General features: G+C 40.8%; 2 protein-coding genes across 2 annotated transcripts in view; both read left to right on the top strand.

Annotated features, from left to right (window-relative positions):
* Window positions 1–16,592, top strand: part of LOC134673527 (F-box only protein 11) — a 338,938-nt gene that overhangs the window by 38,146 nt on the left and 284,200 nt on the right. The gene's annotated exons all lie outside the window — the stretch shown is intronic.
* Window positions 1,715–16,150, top strand: LOC134673041 (DDB1- and CUL4-associated factor 5). The gene is made up of 15 exons (XM_063530981.1): window positions 1,715–1,981; window positions 2,451–2,608; window positions 3,177–3,336; window positions 4,085–4,214; window positions 5,965–6,127; window positions 8,109–8,232; window positions 8,770–8,888; window positions 9,501–9,626; window positions 10,158–10,362; window positions 10,623–10,731; window positions 11,053–11,176; window positions 11,917–12,054; window positions 13,840–13,948; window positions 14,458–14,553; window positions 14,767–16,150. Exons 1-15 carry the CDS (start codon window positions 1,792–1,794, stop codon window positions 15,426–15,428), a joined length of 2,613 nt encoding a protein of 870 aa, XP_063387051.1. The 5' UTR covers window positions 1,715–1,791; the 3' UTR covers window positions 15,429–16,150.

Here is a 16,592-nt window from a genome sequence, read left to right as displayed (position 1 = left end):
AAACATTACCAATATGGTGTTAAAACAAGCTTTTCTTTCCTGCTTGGAACCCTAATCCTAAATCCTAACAGTAAGCACTCAATGGCCACTCCAGTTATTAAATGCTCTAAGACCAGTTTTGTCACTTTGTTACTGACTCAACCTTCATTCTACAATTTTTTAAAGATTTGACGTTGCCATAGTTACGAAAATAATAAACATCAATGTTAGTAAACAATGTATAAATTAAAATATAATTGTATTCAAGACAAAAATTGCAAAATATGATAATTACGTAAACATCATTAATAATCGAGTTATAATTATGACATTGCGTGTTAAAAAATAGGAAGCAAAGTATACGGCGCGATTATACAGGCTACATTTGGCTACATATTTATTACCTATGATGAAAATAGTACACACATGAGAAGAAATCTTAAAATATTAAAATAGGTATGTATTATAATGGTCCGCTTCAGTCCGCATCATGACAGCGGCCGTCTCCTACTGCTAAGTAACATTATCTAATAGAGTGTCCGGAAAGAGAAAAGTCGTGAAATTTAGGGGAGCCCATACATTATACCTACGACTCTTCTCTTTCCGCACAGACCCTACGTATGACCTTAATAGCGATCTTAATTTTATAGTACCTATATGATCTCGAGTATATTTCAGTGCCAAGCGCCCCATTTCCAATACAAAATGAACCCACGCAAAGGGTTTTTGGCAATAAATGTGTTTAGATCTTATTTAAATTTTCAGATTCAGAACCACCAGCAAAAGTTTTTGAAGAAAGTTTTATATTTCCTGTTACCAAGTTGACATGAAAAACGATTACCTAGGTACCAAACACAATAATTTGAACAACGGAAAATAAAATAATACTTACTTAGTAAAGAAAAATAAATAAACCCACAGAACATTTGTATATTTTATTTTATTTAAGATAATAATGCTTAATAAAATACGTAGCAATTCTTGTGTAAATATTATAATAGGTCTTGCGGTATGTCTTATTCTTACTATGTGTTATGTGCACCCAGCAACAAAAACAGCAACATGTCTATGTACCGCTCCTTGTATTGAGCCTTAATTCTTAATACATATGTAACTTCTACATGCATACATGATGCAATCCGGGTTTTCATGGAAATGTTGTTTTCAATCAGCTTCTTGCCTAAAACCAAAAACTGCTCGTAAACAATGTGATTTTCGCAAATGTAGCAGTAGAAATAGGAAAATATGATGTCAAGTATAACTCATTACCTTTGTACTAAATCAGCCTTTTATCGAACTATTAATTGATTTATCCCTTAAAGTTTTGCTTGAAGTTCACATACTGTTATAAATTTATACATATTACGTTGAAAATAGCATTAATATTCGTGAAAAATCTGCGTATTTGTTGTGTTTACAAGTTGACAGAAATGTCACGTTGGAAACGCACGTATTTTTCCATAACATCTGTCACGTTTACTCGCGTAAAGTATTTACGCAGAATAATTCTGGCTCAGTTTTCATTATATAATTAGAAAGAGAGCGTTTTAGGTGTGAAGTTAGGCAAGTATGGAAAACTCGCGTAAAAACGTTTGTAACTCATGGTACAAATTGAAATTTTTAGTTCTTTACGTGACCGGTAGAGGCACTGTACAATTACTCCATACATTTTCCTTAACTTTCTCACTATCTTCACTTCTCACTGTCATTCACGGAACTCATAGTAGAGCTACAGCTGACTGTCGACGCAGGACAGGACAAAGTTTTGATTATTCGTGAATAAATAAGAAAATGGTTGTTTAAAATCTCAGAATGGCGAATAAAGCTAACCCGTTACCATATATCCAGAAAAGGGAATATGGAATAGTGCCCGATCTTAAGGCTACGTTGTTTGAAAACAGGTTGAGTGCAGCGAAGAACCTGTATCGGAAGGATTTAAAGTGCCATTTTGGATGTGTAAATGCTATCGAGTTTTCCTGTAATGGCGAAATACTTGTATCTGGTAAATATTTTTATTATCATATGCAGTTCTTAGTTTGTTGTAATGACATTAATTAGTTTGCGGTTTTTTAAGTTCAAGCTTTTTGTACAATGGCGTCGCGACTACTAATAGGTAATCGAAAAATAAATAATGGGAACTGCTGGTATTTCGCAGAAATTATCTAATAAGGCGTCTAATGATTTATTTATAAAAAACTTATTTTTGTTTTATGTTATTTATAAACAAGTTTTGATTCAATTCCTCTCGAGATACCTACTTGTAAAATTGTTTACAAACACTTGTATTTGCCCGAATACGCAACTTAGTATTTTATTGTGCTTGCATTTCATATGATATATAAAGAAGTAGTAGTAAGGATGTGGTAGACCACATGCTTGTGATGTTTGTTGTTAACAACTAATGCAATGCTCTACACAAACAAAAAAAAAATCTACTATTAGGTATACCAAAACAATTATTGTCTTGCCAGGTGGAGATGACAGAAGGGTAATGTTATGGCAGTTTGGGCAGGCCATTGTGGATCGAGGCCAACCTGAGGCCATGAAGTCGACCCACCAGTCTAACATATTTTGTCTTGGGATTACTGATGACTCGAAGAAGATTTACTCTGGAGGCAATGATGATATGGTAAGATTAAATAAGAAAAACATGTCCCCTTGCCTTTTTATTATATTGTTAATACACTAACAGCTGAAAGCTGATGCGTGTATATCACTGCACTGGTTTTTTGTGCTGTTAACTAGGCCATCATTACTGTAACTGGACTTAATCACATGCACTTACTTTATTACTTGCCCTGATTTTTCAGCGCAGTGTTTGAGTGCATGTGATTAAGTCATCCTGTTTCAGTTTAAATTATGAATGACAATTTTATTGTGTTAAGTTAAATTAGGTCAGTTATAGGGCCACCATTGCTGTGTTGTACCTATTTAATCTCTCTGGCGTCTATTCATAACATTTAAAGCAACATTTACAACTGGTGTATGCCAGAAACTTTGAATTTGGCTAGCATTGTGGTTTTAGGGTATTTAATAATTTAGGCTCACTTGGGATCTGACTTTTTGGGAAAATATTCCATTTCTCACCTGGACGCAAGTGTTGCTTATAAAGTTATATCTATTATTAAGGAGTCCCGTCATTGTCCAGAATTCACATTATTTTGATCTGCTCAATTAATCTCCTTATGGTTTTCAAGGTAATCGTACATGATGTGGAGAGCAAGCGCCCAGTAGAAGTGTTAAGCCATCAGCGCGCCGTGTGCTGCCTCAGCATCGACCCGTTTAACGACCGTGTGGTCTCCACGGCGGGCAACGATGGCAGACTTCTGCTCTTTGATACTAGGCAATCTGTTCATGGTAAGAACCCCAATTTTTATCAAATTTAGCATGTCAATATATAGAGGCCCTCAATTAACACAATGGGAAGACGAAATTATACTCACAGTGGGACCACTCTGGACAAGGGTGGGAAGAGAGAGGAAATACTGGAAGGAGTTGGAGGAGGCCTTTGCCGACAGGCACACTGAACCAAGAGACTTCATATAAACATTCAAAACTAAAAACCAACAATCATGTTCAGAATAAAGGGCTATATAAATAAATGTCAAGATATGCTTGTCCAAGGCAGGGGGAATGACACAGATGGAAAGTGCTAGCCAGCTTTAACCCTTTTCCAGGCATAGTGCACCTAGTGACCACATACTCGCCAAGACAATTTCAACCTTAGGAATCCGATTTAAGGTTCATATTGCATTGGTCTTTGGGGAACAGTTACTTATAATTAAATGAATCATCAATGTTGCATAACTTAAATATATTTGCATTTTTTGGAAAAGCTTGGTGCGGCCTGGAACAGGGTTAAGTTCGACCAGTTAGCACATTCTTACTCACCCATCCTGGGTGGCTTGAACAACCCTGGTTTCTACAATAAATTATACTACCTAGAATAAAGCTTTTGTTTCAGACTACGTACTTAATATTAGTTTGTCTGTGTATTTTATTTCTATCATCTTATTTTATTTCATCCACCAAACGGACCATGCACATAACTTTTAAGTGTGGCATCATTGATGGCAATATGTGTACATGAATATTATTATTGTAGAGTCCTTGGTGATATCGCGCAGCAGGAAAGCCTTCCACGGTGTGATGTTCCACCCCACGCAGAAGGACATACTCGTGTCCGCAAACGCTAGGGATGGAGTCGCGCTCTGGGATCTCAAATCGCCTAAACGGTTAGTAGAATTGATGACGTTGCACACAGGCGAAAAATCAATAAAAGTCGGACAAAACCAAAAAACTTCTAAGTAGCCCCAACAGGCAAAAACCAATCTTAGCGGGTAGTTCAATAAACAGTGCACGCTACTCGCATAATCATTTTCATGTTAGAGTCATCTAAGCGACACGTTCTCATTCCAAAGTTCGACTTGTTCAAAGGCGAATATTTTACTGCTCTGCGAGTGTTACTTATGTGCTTATTTATTTATCGTTTGCTTTCAGAAAGTTGTGATTTAATGATGGATACCCTTCTAGGAGGTAATAACCTAATTACTAATAGTTACTTTTGATAGCTATGCTTTCTTGTTTATTATTAAAAAAAAATAAGTGTAATATCTTGTATTTTTTGCACATTGTTCAACTTCACCAAGGAGAAAAGTACAACTTCCTGATAGATCCGGTTTTGATATTATCAATTTTAGAAACTACAGAACCTGGGTTTTAACATGCAACCATTATTTTATGCGACCTTACGCGACGTTTTAACAAAATTTTCATTTTAATCGATGACTAGTGTAATCAAGCATGAGCGCTTAGTCACAGTTTTTTTAGGCAAATGGCTATGGAAAAGACTTTTAGTGTCTTCTGATCCTTATATAACAGGACTAAGAAAATTGGGTAGTAAAAAGTCGCTTCCCATATGCCAAAATGTTTTAAATCTTTTAGAAGGACCAGATATGATGATCAAAATTTAATAAAATGTCATAATATAATTGTAATTTTGTTTTTATTAGTAGGCAAACCTGCATTAATACGATTTCTATAATAATCCTGAATGTTTAGGTTTTGTCCGACTTTTATTGATTTTTCGCCTGTGTGCGTTGACGAGAGCATAGAGTAATATAAGTAAAGAAAGAGTGGTAACTCCATACATCACTTTTCTTACCAAAACTCGCGTTCTTTCGTAGTCGACGTCTAGCGTCACGTAGTGGTACTATGAGTACCGCTGGCACAAGTGTGGCTACTGACGAAAAATTTACTGCTAAAACAATTTACAACTAATATTAGAAGCAGAAGGTGGTGAAAATCGAGTTTCGAGTAATCTGGTTATAATATTAGCGGATAATTGTTTAGCATTAGAGTTTTTGTTCGCCGCGACATCTATTGTCGAATAGCAGTACTGATATATTCCGCTACGATGTCGACTACGAAATAACGCGCGTTTTGGTAAGGAAACTGATGTATGGAGTTACCATTCTTTCTTTATTTATATTACTTCATGACGAAAGTAAGATTTAATCGCGCACTCCTTCTTCTTCTTCTTCTTCCTGGCGTTATCCCGGCATTTTGGCTCATGGGAGCCTGGGGTCCGCTTGACAACTAATCCCATGATTTGACGTAGGCACTAGTTTTTACGAAAGCGACTGCCATCTAACCTTCCAACCCAGAGGGGAAACTAGGCCTTATTGGGATTAGCCCGGTTTCCTCACGATGTTTTCCTTCACCGAAAAGCGACTGGCAAATATCAAATGATACTTCGTACATAAGTTCCGAAAAACTCATTGGTACGAGCTGGGGTTTGAACCCGCGACCTCCGGATTGAAAGTCGGACGTCATATCACTGCTAGCGTGGGGACTATAGCCCAAGCCCTCTCGCGCATGAGAGAGGAGGCCTGTGCCCAACAGTGGGACAAGAACAGGCAAGACAGCAGTGGGGAAGATTTAATCGCCTACGTAACGAAGATTTGTACTATAATTTTGTTACAGCCCGTTGATTCGCTACTCAGGCAACGGCAACGGTCCGTTCCAAAACAGCATGTCGGTTCGCTTTAACAAAGCCGGCACGCATGTACTGGCGCTGCGGCGGCGGCTCCCGCCAGTGCTGTACGCGCTGTATGAGCAGGAGCCGCGTGCAGAGTTCTTCCACCAGGTGTGTGTAGTTTTCCCATAGACTAGGATCCCCTAGACCGAGTTTAGAGCAATTATTTCATGCAACCGATGATGCGGGGGTGCGCGGGACGAGGTGAGCGAAATCCCGTGCCGTGATTGGTCCGTTCAAAGACACGGACGTCACACAAAGACACTTTCGACTCGAACATGGAGTAAAATTACCGTATGCGTGGCAGAGGGGGTAGCGCGACTATGCTAAGTCTGGAAGATATTTTGTCTGTGAGTTTTCCCAAATTTTGTAAACTCTGCCCTTTACAGAACGGCTTGTCGGAGCGGTTTTACCCATCGAACTACCACCATACAACAAACTGACGCAAAGAAATTCGGTCCATATTGCTCTATAGTAACATGCGTTTGATACCGAGTCGCTACGAGCCAAATTGAGTTAATATCACAAGTACGAGCTCCATGTACAGGAGCCCCTACTGTCGTGTGACTTAAACATTAGTTCTACATTATACAGTAGATCTACCGTCAGGTGACGTATACATACTCGGGTTATGTTACAACTACGACCCTCAACAGAACGGCATCTCGGAGAGGGTTAACAGCGCCGAGAGGGGGGTTAACAAGCAAACCTGACACAAGTGTCGTCCTCACGCGGCTCCCGCCCGTGCAGCGCGCCTCTACGAGCAAGAGAAGCGTATACCATCAGGTGTCGTGTTATACCCGCTCAAAGTACTGCAACCGCTCTAAAATGCCGTTCTATTGCGGGAGGTGGCCGTAACAGGAATTTTAGAGCGGTTCCACAGGTGCTCGCGCGGCGGTGGTGGATTTTAGGCCCCCCCCCCCCACATCTGGCGTCTTTCGAGCGTCGGCGTCTACAACAACTGCGCAGCGACGTCATTTTCCATAGCGCTGACCAGACGCCGACAGACGCCGACGCTCGAAAGACGCTAGATGTGGGGGGGGGGGCCCTTACTGTTGCTGTACTCGCACCACGAATGAGAGTAAATTTATCCCTATATAAATCCACTTAGATTAAGTCGGCATCCTCGACTCCATTGTAATAATAATAATAATATAATAAGTGTAAGAATACAGATATTATTGAACCAACAGCTCTACCGTTAGCAGTCTGAGCTAGAAGTTGTAATTTTAGGGTATGTAGGAGAAGAAATAAATCGACTATCAAGTGGATTCTTGTGTTTTCTTTATTTTATACATTCCCCAAGTATTATGTAATCAGCCGGGTAGGTTTACAGGTTACATAATTGGCAGGGCAGCTTGTGGCGAGCTGTTGGGGAGTAACGACCCCACGGACCCGAGTGCTCTCGAGAGTCGGTCAGGGTCTCCGTCTCCGGCGTGTCTTCGTCGGTCGGAGTGGACCCCAAGGGGACCCGCAGGACTCTCAGCTCTGGCTTGCCTTCATTGGTCGTCCAGAGAGGAGTCGTTAGAGCTATATGCTCCAGGGGTGGAAGTGAAAGATGCATAAGACGCGAGTTGGCACAGTGGCTATTAACAGCCACTGGGTAGAAAGCGGCGCACACCTCTCGACACCCCTGAGCCGCTCACACCGATGTTGCTCCTGGTCGTCTTTACGACGGCAGTTTCAGGGGCCCATCTAGTCAGCGGCGAGTCACCGCCTGCCTCGATGACGGTGTTAACATTGTTATGGCAGGTGTCCGGACCTCTTTTACAATAGCCCAGTCTCATAGTCCACCCAAACTTCAATCCATAGACCGGTATACTGTTCTTTTTCTACAATAGTCCCAATGCCTGCTGAAACCGGTTCACGGGTGTCTATTGTTGCACCTGTGAACGGGTTCCAGCAGGCGTTCTACATGACATAAAAGCTCTCCAAGGGGCCTCTACGTGTTGGATCTGTGTCCCCACGCAAGCCTATCAAAAAACCGGGATTATAGGCCCGTGATATCCAAGGAGATACAATAATAATATATTATCTATGTAATACTATGTATACAATATGTAGGTATTGAAACTTTGGATTTTTTCTACAGGACTACTACAATTCGTGCACCATGAAGAGCTGCAGTTTCGCGGGCGAGGGTGACAAATATGTGCTATCAGGGTCCGATGATTTTAACCTTTACTTATGGAAAGTTCCTGAACCTGGAAGTGAAGGTAAGGTGTTAAAAGAACTGCCTAAAATCAGATCAACATTACATTAATAAACTTTAAATCCGCCTAAAAGTTGGTTAATTTACACAACGTATTCCACATTATCATACAGAGCTGGTTCCTACACTAGGGCTTGCCTGTGTCGTAGGCAGTGGCGTAGCTAGGGGGGGGCGGCGGGGGCGGTCCGCCCCGGGTGTCACCCATTTAGGGGTGACACCCGATCGTGAACATCAGTAGTGCCACAGTTCGTAAACTGAAAGCAATGGAGTAAATCCTGAGCTATTTAACAAAAATTACAATTACTCTTTTTAAATATATTTTACAATTTTGATTGAATTTTGGGGTGACACCCACAATTTCCGCACCGGGTGCCACCCATGCTAGCTACGCCACTGGTCGTAGGTAACCAATACAACAGAAAAAATTACACATAATGCGCGTAAATATAAATTAGCCTAAAAGGTTACATAACTAATGTGAATATTATCGTCTAGGTAAAGGAATATAGGCACTTCTGAAATGTATAAATATTTTGTACAGATGTGGTAGTGGAGAGTCCGCATATAGTGCTGTACGGGCACCGCTCGATCGTGAATCAAGTGCGTTTCAACCCTCAGTACTCTCTCATTGCCTCGTCCGGAGTAGAGAAAATCATCAAGGTAAAAAATATTTATGATTTCTTTCTTTTAAGCTTGAGAGTTATTAACTCAACGTATGAACTTATAAAAACTTGTAGAATTTCAAAAGAATCACTTCACGAAACTGCATTTCTCGAGAAAATAATTTTCTTAAAATGTCACCTTTTCAAAGAAACAAAAACGTTGAATTTCTCTCAATATCTACTCGGTAAAACTAGTGAATACACGGAATGCAAAAAAACTTTTTAAAATGACATGTTCTGTAGGTAGTTACTATTAGTCTGACTTTATTAGCGTCAGTTTCACCAAACTGTTCGTATTGTTAAAGAGTTCGCTAAATTTTTGTGTATGGAAAGTTTCATAGTAAAGCGCCGGCTGACGTTGATCAGTCTGTCAAATGTGGTTGGTGCAACTGGCCCTTAGTAATACATACATATTTTCAACTATCAAACCATAGGTATGCGCTAGTAGCATTTCTTCCTAAATGTGGCTTTCCATCAATTATGCTTCATGTGCAATAAGGGTAAAAACATCAGAAATTCCAAGAGAAATTGTGATATAAACGCCCTTATTGTACATTAAGCATAAGGACCCTTCTCTGATAGAAAGCCACAAATATGTTATATAATTCAGCTGTGGTCGACGATGGAGTACCCGGCGATGCGCGGCGATTTGCTAGAGAGCGCCACTGGCTCGGACAATCCGCGGGAGATCTACGGTCAAGATGACTATGTGACGCTCATGCACCTCAATGGACAGGTATGTTCTTATTACATATACAACCTTGTTTTGTATTGTTTTCTTTTATTGAGGTGTGCAATAAAGAGTATTTGTATTGTATGGTAAAGGCTTAGCTCTTTTTTGGCTAACTCTTAACAATCCCCCGTGATGCTCCGAGGTCATTCTCAGAGCGTTTAAATTTATACCTGAATGTGATTGAAATAGGGAAGAATATACATTGATAAATTTAAAGTGATCTGCGCTGCGCCCCGCCGGTTTACGCAGGCCTTAATGTGAGCAAAGAAGCTCTAGTACAGGCACAGGCCATGATTATTTTTTCTTTCGTTGTATTTACTTGTACGAGTTGTATGATACATCTTAGAAGTTTATATGACGCCGTAATTTAAGGCAATGTACACAACTTTACTGGCCTGTAGTCGTCGCCGTTTTGAATCAAGAATGATCTTCAAAAACTTGTTTTAAATATCATTAATTGGTCTCAACGTAGATTGATATACCTGTGCAGTTGTTGATGTATGTAAATCTATTAATTGTTTTTCACTTTCCCAGTACATATCGCACAACTACGCGGACCAATCCACGAGCGAAGACCCCCGAATGATGGCATTCTTCGACTCGCTTGTGCAACGCGAGCTCGAGTGCCTCGGCGAGAGCTCAGAGTCTTCGGAAGCGGCGCATCACACTGATTCCTGTGAGGAAGAGGCGCATCTACTAGCGGACTTCCTGCCGCTCGTACTGCCGCCTAAAATAAGGAGTGAGTCACAGTCAATGACGTAGTAAAGTATGAAGTGCCTCGGCGAGAGTTCCAAGTCTTCGGAAGCGGCGCATCACACTGATTCCTGTGAGGAAGGGTTAGGCAAGAAAGGCGAAGTTATAGTTTGAGATCGCTGAGGAAGTGCGAGGGTGTGCCCTGCGTTCTGAGGCATGTGCTTGTGGGACAGGCTGGGAATCAGTGAGAATAGTTCGAATGGACTCGCTACTGATGAGAGATTTATAGTACTGTTTTTTTTTCAGTAAGTAACAGCGCAAGCCGCAGTCAAAGGGGTCCAAATAGGCTGGCGCGGTTGGTAGCGTCGCGCTATCCAAAGAATTCACGTGAAGCCCAGAAAAGAGGCACAGTCAGGTAAGTGATTGAAACGAAAACCTTACTAATTAACGTTTTTCTAACCAACTTGATTTATAACACTTTAAACTCTCGCGATTTGTACACATATTTAATTACACAAACGGGTCTACCGCGATATAATTTCATTGTTTTTACCTTTAATTCCGACGTTTCAGCTGAGTTGCAACTTGCACCAGCTGTGGTCACGGAAAGACTCAACTTATTTGTACAAAAAGCGGCTTTATATGTGTTGTCAAACGCTAAATGAAGACTTTAATGTATATAGGTCGATATAGTAAGGCACGCAAGGAAGCTGAAGCGATGATAACTATGCTACAGACGCAGCAAGCACCTGGACCGGCGGGCGTTGCTCAGCAAGTTCAAGATGCTGCCGACGCGCGCGAGCGCCAAGGGCAAGCAGAGGTCGAGCGGGTCGTCGCGACGCGCTCCGCGGGGACTCGAGGTGGGTTCCTTGAAATTGAACACATTACCCATATCATTAACAATTAACCAAATAACGAATCAATAAAGATAATGTTAGTATTACTTAAGGCTAAAACAAAAACTTTAATGAAGGGTGAACTGCAGGCGTTCTAAATATAGTGTGTAGCTTTCAAGTAGAGCTCGACGGCTAATCCTATTGTCTATTGTTAAGTAAAACCGCACGTGCTACTTACCTGCAAAAAAGGGTCTTCATTATTCTAATTGGCACCTGAGCGCGGGCTAGTCCAACGCTCAAAAAACCAGTGTAGGTGCGCCCTCCGATAACGCGCCTTTGTTACGCATCTCGATGACACATTTTAGACGGGTTCTGTTGCGTTCGACTCGCCGGCACTCAGTAACCGAAGTACGTATTTTCTATGCAGGTGGTTGTGGGAAGTGGCATGAGCGGTTTTACTTAACAATAGACAATAGGATTAGCCGTCGAGCTCTATTTGAAAGCTACACACTATACATGGATTGCCGACGCGCGTGATGAGCGTCAAGGGCAAGTTTAGTAGCGGTCTAGTGGGTTTTCGCCGCCTATGTGGACTAGTGGATTGAAGATTGAATAGGTAAATGAAACGTCGAGAGGCTCGTCGCGACGTGCTCGGTGCATACTTGCCTATACGGAATATCAATGTACGAGGTAAGATTAAACTAATAATAGCGATTTAAGGTTTGCAGGACGTTTTTGATAGACGACGCTCATACCTCTTTCAGAACGGGCCGCGGTCTCGCTTGGTGCGGTGCGCTCGCGCCGGGCCGGCGGCGGCGGCGGCGGCGGCGGCGCGGCGCGACCCGCCCTCCAGCGAGCACGACGAGGACGAGCCGCGCCCGCTCTACAGACCCACAGGACGGGTGAGACTTACATACCCACTAACACGTGTGTAACATACGTGTCTGTTATTTTAGATTACTCTATAACGTATATAAAAATAAATCAAATCGGAGCCTGACAGTTTGGTATGTTTCCTTGTAAGTCAGGGGTCGGCGAACCGGGGCTCGCAGGTAGGGTTTCCGATACGTCAGGATTTGCCTTGACGCGGTGTCAGAATTTTTGCTCCTTTGTCATAATTGCGGGGCGACCTAGCGTGTTTCAGGGTTTTTAGAAACCTCAACTTACCACTGGAAGCTAATTAAAAGCTTGGCGGTGAGCAAAGGAAGGCCAGACTATGCAGCATATGGAGGCGAGATAAGGGACTAAGTGGCCCACGAAAGGTTATGGAATAACGGGTTTAACGGGCGCTTACATTTTGGACGAATCATCCACGATACATTTTTTTAGAGAAATACCCATCCTCGGATATGTCAGGATTTTAGATAGGATATTCCGTTCTTCTCTTCCACTTTTCTTTGGACATGTAGGTGCGGCTCTTTAGGGCGACAAGGTCCACGATGACTATGATGATGCTAATAATGCCCAATAAATGACACCATGCTGTTATTTTTAACTGTTAATGAATTGGAATAGTGAGCAGCGCTTGGACGTCTTCCTTCTTTCAATTTTATCTTCTTCTTATAGTTTAAGTTAACTCAGGTCCGTTACAACAAAAATAATAACGATAATCTATAACGTTTTCGGCATTGTATTGTCAATACATAATGACAGTGCACTGTCAATACATTTATGAGAAAATTCTGTATGTACATAAAAATATTGTAAATTTTAGGAAAAATTGTGAAATCCATAATATTAATACTAGAAATAAACATAAGTTCGCAGTGCCCTTCACTCGGCTCCATAAAATTAAAAAATCATTCATGGGTAATTGTGTAAGATTTTATAATAAACTTCCAAACCATATTACTGAATTATCTATTAATAAATTTAAGAATTATGTAAAGCGTAAACTTATTTCCAAAGCTTATTATACCACACAGGACTATATGAATGATAATACAACGTGGGATTAATTGTTATTCGAAATGATTATTTATTTATTAGGTATATTTGATTATTGATGAGGAAATTGATATTCCGATGTAATACTATCTACTTGTTTGTTACTTATGCTTTTTTTGACATTTAGATTTTATTCTAGAAATTCTAGACTATAGTTCGTTTTTTTTAGCATTAGAAAGAACTCCACAGAAGCAAGCGTGCAGTTTTTATCAGGCTTTTTAATTGTTAATAATTATTGAATTATCTAATGTAGCATGGTCAATACATACAATTTACTTAAAATTATTACAGCTAAAAGTGCCGGATTTGGAACCACAAGCTTACTTCTGCGAAGTTCTTTCTAATGCTAAAAAAAAACGGACTGTAGTATTTTTTATACAATTTTTTTTTAATGTTTGACGATCCTTTTGTGAAATTCTTAGTGTTAAATTTGACATGTATAATAATCCAATTTTATTATGGAATAATATTAACATCAATAAATTGCTCTGATAATTAGATTAAGATTAATTACGATTCATAAGAGCTTGTTGCTAGGCCTACATGAATAAAGTATATTTTGATTTTGATTTTTGATTTTGAATATTATATGTAATATTTTTCGAAGTCACTTTTTTGTAATGACTATTTGTGCCAAAATAGAAACAGGAAAAAAAAAGATGACGTCACTTTGCTACTGACATACTTTGCTTGACAGACTTCAATTCCCGTAATGGCATTATAAATCAGCTTTGTTTCAGAACCTCCGGCCGCTGCGCAGGCGGATGAATCTGTCCAGAGCATCAAAAAGGAAAACTAAAGCGACAAACACTAGTTACAGAAAGTCTGTTATGAATTTAAGAAGCAGTGGTAAGTTGACATGGTAAAGTATGGTTGCTTTCCCGATAGAGATGTGCTAAGGCTTACACTTTTTCTTGACCTGGTACTCTTGATAGTCAAAAATAAATACGACATTAGTACTGCTATCTGGTGGCCTAGCATAAGTTGCGTTCTCGCGCGCGAGTCCATACTTGATCGCGCTTGATGTATGACTTATGCTAGACCGCCTGATTGGCATAGATATGTCGATGCCGTACCGAAAAGTCAGAGAGGGTCCTAGCTTTTATATTCATACACAAATCTCTTTATGTAACAACACGAGGTGTCTCAAGAATCACTATATTGATAAGTGAAAACTGCATGAAAATCCGTTCAGTTGTTTTTGACTTTATTGCGAACAGACATACATACATACAGACGCAGCGGTAGACTTTGTTTAAAAGGTGTAGGATATTTTAAAGTTGAAAATCTGTTTAAATCCTTACTTTAATGATAATAAAATAAGCTAACTATAATTAAATATGTGACACTGTTTTTAGGATTCACCCAGGACAGCGATAATGGCGTTCCTCTTTCCAGTAGAGCTGACTACCTGGATGGCATGGACTCGATGACGTTACCAAGCACAAGCACAGGTAAGCCACAATAAAGAAAACAAGTATTTTAGAATAATAATGCCTAGAATGTAAGGCCAGGCAATTTTCTTAGCTTGTTATTGCCCGCTGCTGAGCGAAGTAGCATGAAACTTCCGGTTCTGTGTTAATCTCATCCATAAAATCCGCGATCTTCCGAATGCAGTCAACTCCTACACCTGAAAAACCATATACAATATCTCTGTTATTCTACAGGGTACAGGGGCGAAAACACATCGGCGATGTTCAGAGTGGCGGCCGATTCCGACGACCAATCAGGCAGCGGGTCGTCGTCCCCCGCCAGCGGCTGCGAGGGGCGGCCCGCGCACCGCGTACACGGCTTCGACCTCGACTTCACCACCCCTGGACCCTACAACATCGGTTCGTACACCAGAATGGAGGAGTACATGACGCAATACAACGGGGATGAAACGCGCGACTCGCTAATAGTCGAGCCTCCAGAGTCCGACTCCACCCCGCCACCTTTCGAAACCAGGCACCGGAGAAAAGGTAGGAGAATGGGAAGGAGTTTGAAAAGGACAGATTCCAGCGAATCGCCCCCGCCAAAAGACCAGGCGATCGTGCCCGATAGGTTATCTAAAGAGTATAATAACAGGACTATAGCGCGACTGATGAACGAGACGAACGAGAGTGAACTAGAGAGCAGTTGCAGCACCGAGGGGAGCATGTGGCCGGCGCCGGGCTCGCTGGGGACGCCGGACAGCGGCGTGGGCACGGCGGCCGGCAGCACGGAGCGCCGCTCGCAGCCCGCCGGCGATGTGTCCGATGACCAGGACTGGCAGGCGCTCAAGCTCCGGCAGCGAGTTAAAAAGGCGAGGCGCAACTATAGGAAACATATGGAGTCTGATTCTAATTAATATGAAAAGCGTTAAGATTTTATTGAGCGTCCAGGAAATAAATGGTGACTGAGCATTTTAAAAATATCTATTGAACGTCGAGGCACTTTAAGAGCAGTGTTGGGAGTGTTGGAACAACCTACGTTCGATTTTTTTTATAAATCATAATTAAGCATGGCCTCATTATTCTTATTGAAATGTATGTGATTACATCTATATTTTTATTATAGTTGAAAACTGTGCTCTTGTTTTCGGGCAGATGATTAAAACTAATTTTTCAGTTCTTGTTCAGTTGATCCAATCTAACCAATGTTAAGAGGTGAACAAAACCAAGTTTACTATGCTGTAACATTATTAAGTTGTGTAATCTCAAACCTAGAGGTTATTTACATTTAGTTATAAAAAAAGTTTGAAATGATCGTAGTCATCGTTTACTTTTACGAGTGCCCAACTCTGTTTTTAATTATGAGAACCAAAAACTATTTTGGGAAATGGGGCACTCATAGTTTTCGCCCTGGACCCTTCAATTGATAAATGTAGACACTATGCGACGACTTTTTTGCAGCTAATCAGTTTGAGTCATGAGTCTGACGGGATTCGGCGTTGATATACCCCATTATCTTTAGAGCACGTACAAATAGCAACACTCTTAACTGTACATCGATGGACCTTATTACAAAACGCATAAGGTCCACCGACAGACTGTTAACAGTGTGGGCGATGGTAGGCGGAGGTTGCGGTTGGGCGCGGAACACCGCACTACCATACTGTAAGTTGGCAGTAAAGTCGTCGTGTGGATGTGGATTGATACTAAGGCCTTGTTTTCCGGTTGACGCTTTTTTAGCTTCCAAATATGACGCATGCAGCGTGCGGCGTCAACTGGAGACCAAGGCTTAACTCGTAAACGCTCGAGTGCCACAAATGTGTATCTAATCAGTTTCCTTTTTGAATAGTTTATTATTATTGTAAAGGTATTGTGATCACTATTATTATTACTTAAATAGTCGTTAAGAGCCATCATGTTCTTTAAAATGGTTATTAGCGTTAGACCAATCTGGTGAATATATTATATTAACATAAATATTTTTGTTTATTATTTTTATATTTGGTTTTCCATATTTTCATATAAAAATACTAGCAACCCCGGCTTTCCTTCCTCAAGAATAGGTGAAAATCGTATAAAAA

This window comes from Cydia fagiglandana, chromosome 18 (assembly GCF_963556715.1).
Source record: "Cydia fagiglandana chromosome 18, ilCydFagi1.1, whole genome shotgun sequence".
Taxonomy (NCBI): domain Eukaryota; kingdom Metazoa; phylum Arthropoda; class Insecta; order Lepidoptera; family Tortricidae; genus Cydia; species Cydia fagiglandana.
Note: the sequence above shows the minus strand (reverse complement) of the source record. Positions and strands in the feature narration are given on the sequence as shown.

Bases quoted from the DNA above. Each gene is read 5' to 3' on its own strand.
- LOC134673041 (XM_063530981.1), top strand. From the start codon at position 1,792: ATGGCGAATAAAGCTAACCCGTTACCATATATCCAGAAAAGGGAATAT. The intron at 1,982-2,450 runs GTAAATATTTTT...TTGTCTTGCCAG, and splicing joins TGGCGAAATACTTGTATCTG to GTGGAGATGACAGAAGGGTA. The intron at 4,215-5,964 runs GTTAGTAGAATT...ATTTTGTTACAG, and splicing joins GATCTCAAATCGCCTAAACG to CCCGTTGATTCGCTACTCAG.